This window comes from Meleagris gallopavo, unplaced genomic scaffold (assembly GCF_000146605.3).
Source record: "Meleagris gallopavo isolate NT-WF06-2002-E0010 breed Aviagen turkey brand Nicholas breeding stock unplaced genomic scaffold, Turkey_5.1 ChrUn_random_7180001849602, whole genome shotgun sequence".
Classification (NCBI taxonomy): domain Eukaryota; kingdom Metazoa; phylum Chordata; class Aves; order Galliformes; family Phasianidae; genus Meleagris; species Meleagris gallopavo.
In genome coordinates this window covers 6,586-10,017 of record NW_011116857.1, presented here as the reverse complement: position 1 = coordinate 10,017, position 3,432 = coordinate 6,586, and the positions used below count along the sequence as shown (strand labels likewise).

The 3,432-nt window shown below is 60.5% G+C and overlaps 1 protein-coding gene across 1 annotated transcript in view; it reads right to left on the bottom strand.

Annotated features, from left to right (window-relative positions):
* Positions 1–1,958, bottom strand: part of PSMD11 (proteasome 26S subunit, non-ATPase 11) — a 4,596-nt gene extending 2,638 nt beyond the window's left edge. The window contains exons 1-5 of the mRNA XM_010726679.2: positions 1,943–1,958; positions 1,250–1,447; positions 822–946; positions 221–292; positions 55–112 (exon numbers count right to left, since the gene is read on the bottom strand). Of these exons, the coding sequence (XP_010724981.1) occupies positions 55–112; positions 221–292; positions 822–946; positions 1,250–1,447; positions 1,943–1,958 (469 nt within the window). The remainder of the gene's footprint in view (positions 1–54; positions 113–220; positions 293–821; positions 947–1,249; positions 1,448–1,942) is intronic.
* Positions 1,959–3,432: the final 1,474 nt, after the last annotated feature.

The following is a 3,432-nucleotide window of genomic DNA, read 5'->3' as shown; positions in this document are numbered from 1 at the left end:
GCGGCTCCGCTCCGCAGAGCTCGCGGCCGCTGCTGCCGCCCAGCGGGAACTCACCGAGCTGCAGCGCCTCCTGGTACCGCTTGGTGTCGAAGTACAGCGAGACCAGCCGGGCCTGCGGGCACGAAGGAGCGTGGGCTCGCACGGCAGCGCTCCGATCCGCGTGGGGTTCGGCCCCGGCCGGGGAAACGCCGCCGTGAGATGCGAGGCGCAAGCAACGTACCTCCAGAGCCTGGCGGAGGAAGGTCCTCTTCTCAGACTTGGCCCACTCGATGCACTCCAAGCACAGATCGACCTTACGGGAGCGGAAAGAACAGCGCTCAGCTGCCTGCCCGGCAGCACGGCCAAGGAAGGACAGCTGTTGCCACCTCCGGGTTTACTCCAGGCTGCCCACCCCGCAGCTCATAATGCACGCACAGCTCATAGCACTCGGAGACAGGTGTGAATTACGGCTCCCAGCACAAGGGAAAGTGGAGGCCAGGCTTTCCCCGAGCCTTACAAAACCAAAGCACAAACCCTCCCCGCACACGTGGCTCTCAGGAGCTTTTCCTCACCCCCAGGACAACCCTTCCGTGCTGGAATACCAAAACAAAGGCTGGGCTCTCCAAGCTTCCCTGAATTGCTGAAATCCCACCAGCATTTCTGAACACCCGGGTTTGGTTTGGAAGGGGAAGCTGTGGGTGCAGCCGCACAGCTCGGCACAGAGCGACCAGAGGACAAGGAGCTCCCTGCGAGCAGCTCTGTCAGCCCTCAGCCCTCCTCATCAGCGATCAACAGCTGCTCATTAAGCAGGCGAGGCTGGAGGCCTTTGAAGGCAGTCTCACCTCCTGGCCCGTGGCCGCCTCCATGTCGAGGAACAGGTCGAGCAGGGAGCGCACCAGGCGGGCAGCCTTGGCCTTGCTGATGGAGTTCAGGAACGGCCGCACGTATTTCAGGAGCCCCCCCAGCTCTGCACGGGGAGAAAGCGGGACAGACAGCACAGCTGGGTGAGCTCAGCACTGCGCCAGTGATCCTGGCAGAACACCTGAGTATCTTCTCTCCCCATCAACTCTTTCCCAACTACCTGAAAGTTTAATCAAAGCCCAGCAGCAGCTCTCCCTCCCTCCTCCCCCCAGCTCTGCTGAAGGTTGGTCAGAGCAGCCCCCACTCCTGGAGGTCCTTTGGGCCCCAAAGACCCTGAATCCCAGCACAGACACCACAGGCACTGAATGGAGCCCCCAGGACGCGAGCTCCCCACCCCAACCCCCCTCACCTTCTGCCTGCCCCGTCTTGGCCAGCAGTGACCCCAGCTCCAGGATGCTCTGCTCCTTGACCTGCACTGCCTCCTCATCGTTCTCCTGGACGTCGCGTTTCACTGGAAAAGAGCACAGCAGTCCTGGAGGATCCTGGAGGATCAGCACCGTCAGCTCCCACACGGAGCAGTGCTGCTGTAACACAGCACGATGCACAGCTCAGCTGTGCCACTGCTCAGCCCCAGCTGCATCACACACAGCCTGCGCTGCCCCAGCAGCAGGGGCTGAGGTCCCCCATCCCCACCCACCCTGGTTCCCCATCCCATACACCACCCTGTACCTCACATCCCCAACCCACACCCACAAACCACAGTCTGTCACACACTGCACACCTCACATCATGTAACTCCTAACCCCCACCTCCCACCCCTTACCCATAGCCCCAACCCCACGCTTTATACCCCACACATCCTCTACCTCCCAACCCACACCCTGCATCTCACATCCCCCAGCCCACACCCCCAACCCTCCATCCTACACGGAACCCCCACACCCCACTCACACTCCCCACACGCCCCCGACCCGCAGACCCTCACCATGACACCCCAGAACCCCCCACACAGTGCTGAGGGCACCCAAGCACTGCCCCATGGCACCCCTGGGGAGAAACCCCATAACCTATATAAGCCATTAACCCATATCCTACATCTTACATAGCTCATACGTCATAACCCCATAACTCACACCCCATATCCTATATCCCACACCCTGTATCACCTACTCCACACCCCCTACCCTGTACCCCATACATCCCATAACCCCACACCCGTCAGCAGCCCCCATCCCACCCCAACCCCCACCCACAGATCCTGTGACACCCCCAGAGCCTGAGCACTGAGGGCGCTGCCCCATGGCATCCCCATCAACTCTTGGAAAGGGGAGATAACAGCAGGACAGGGGAATGGCTTTAAGTTGAGGGAGGGCAGATTTCAGCTGGATGTCAGGGGAAGTTGTTTGCTGTGAGAGTGGGGAGGTGCTGGAACAGCTGCCCAGAGGCTGTGGATCCCCGTCCATCCCTGGAGGTGTTCAAGGCCAGCAAGGATGGGGCCCTGGGCAGCCTGGGCTGCTGTGAGATGTGGAGGTTGGTGGCCCTGCATTGGTGGGGGTTGGAGCTTCATCATCTTTGAGTTCCCTTCCAACCCGGGCCGTTCTGTGATCCCTGGGGGTGAACCCCATATTCCCTGACCCCACACGTCACACCCCCACAACGCAGCCCCTATACCCCACACCCTGCACCACACTCTATGGCTCCCACCCCCCACCCCATACTCTGTATATGCCACAGCCCTGTACCCCACAGCCAGCAGCTCCCTGCCCCCAACGCCCCCACCCCCAGCAGTTCCTACCCCACCCCAACCCCCATCCTGCCCCGACCCACAGACCCTCACCACGACACCCCCAGAGCTCCCACACAGCACTGAGGACAACTCCAACTTCTGCTGCATGGCGCCACCAGAGGAACCCCACATCCCACACGACCCACACGTCACATCCCCGTAACTCACACCTCATATTCTCTACCCCACACCCTGTACTCCCTTCATCCCATACCCCCAGCAGCCCCTATCCCACCCCAACCCCCACCCACAGACCCAGAGGAGGGCATTGAGATGCTCAGAGGCTGGAGCAGCTCTCCTATGAGGAAAAGTTGAGGGAACTGGGCTTGTTGAGCTTGGAGAAGAGAAGCTCTGGGGTGACCTCATTGTGGCCTTTTAATGCTTGAATGGAGCGTATAGAAAGGAAGGGGAATGGCTGTTTTACAAGGGTGGATGGTGACAGGACAAGGAGGAATGGTTTTAAAGTGAGACAGGGGAGGTTTAGGTTGGATATGAGGAGGAAGTTTTTCAATCAGAGGGTGGTGAGGCACTGGAACAGGTTGCCCAAGGAGTTTGTAGATGCCCCATCCCTGCAGGCATTCAAGGCCAGGCTGGATGTGGCTCTGGGCAGCCTGGGCTGCTGGTTGTGACCTGCACACAGCAGGGGTTGGGACTGGATGAGCGCTGTGGGCCTTTGCAACCCAGGGCATTCTGTGATTCTGTGATTCTCACCACTGCTCCCAAAGCTCCTCGCACAGCACTGACGGCGCTGCAGCCGCTGCCCCACACGTCACAGCCCAACCCCACGGGGAGCCGCAAACCCCAAA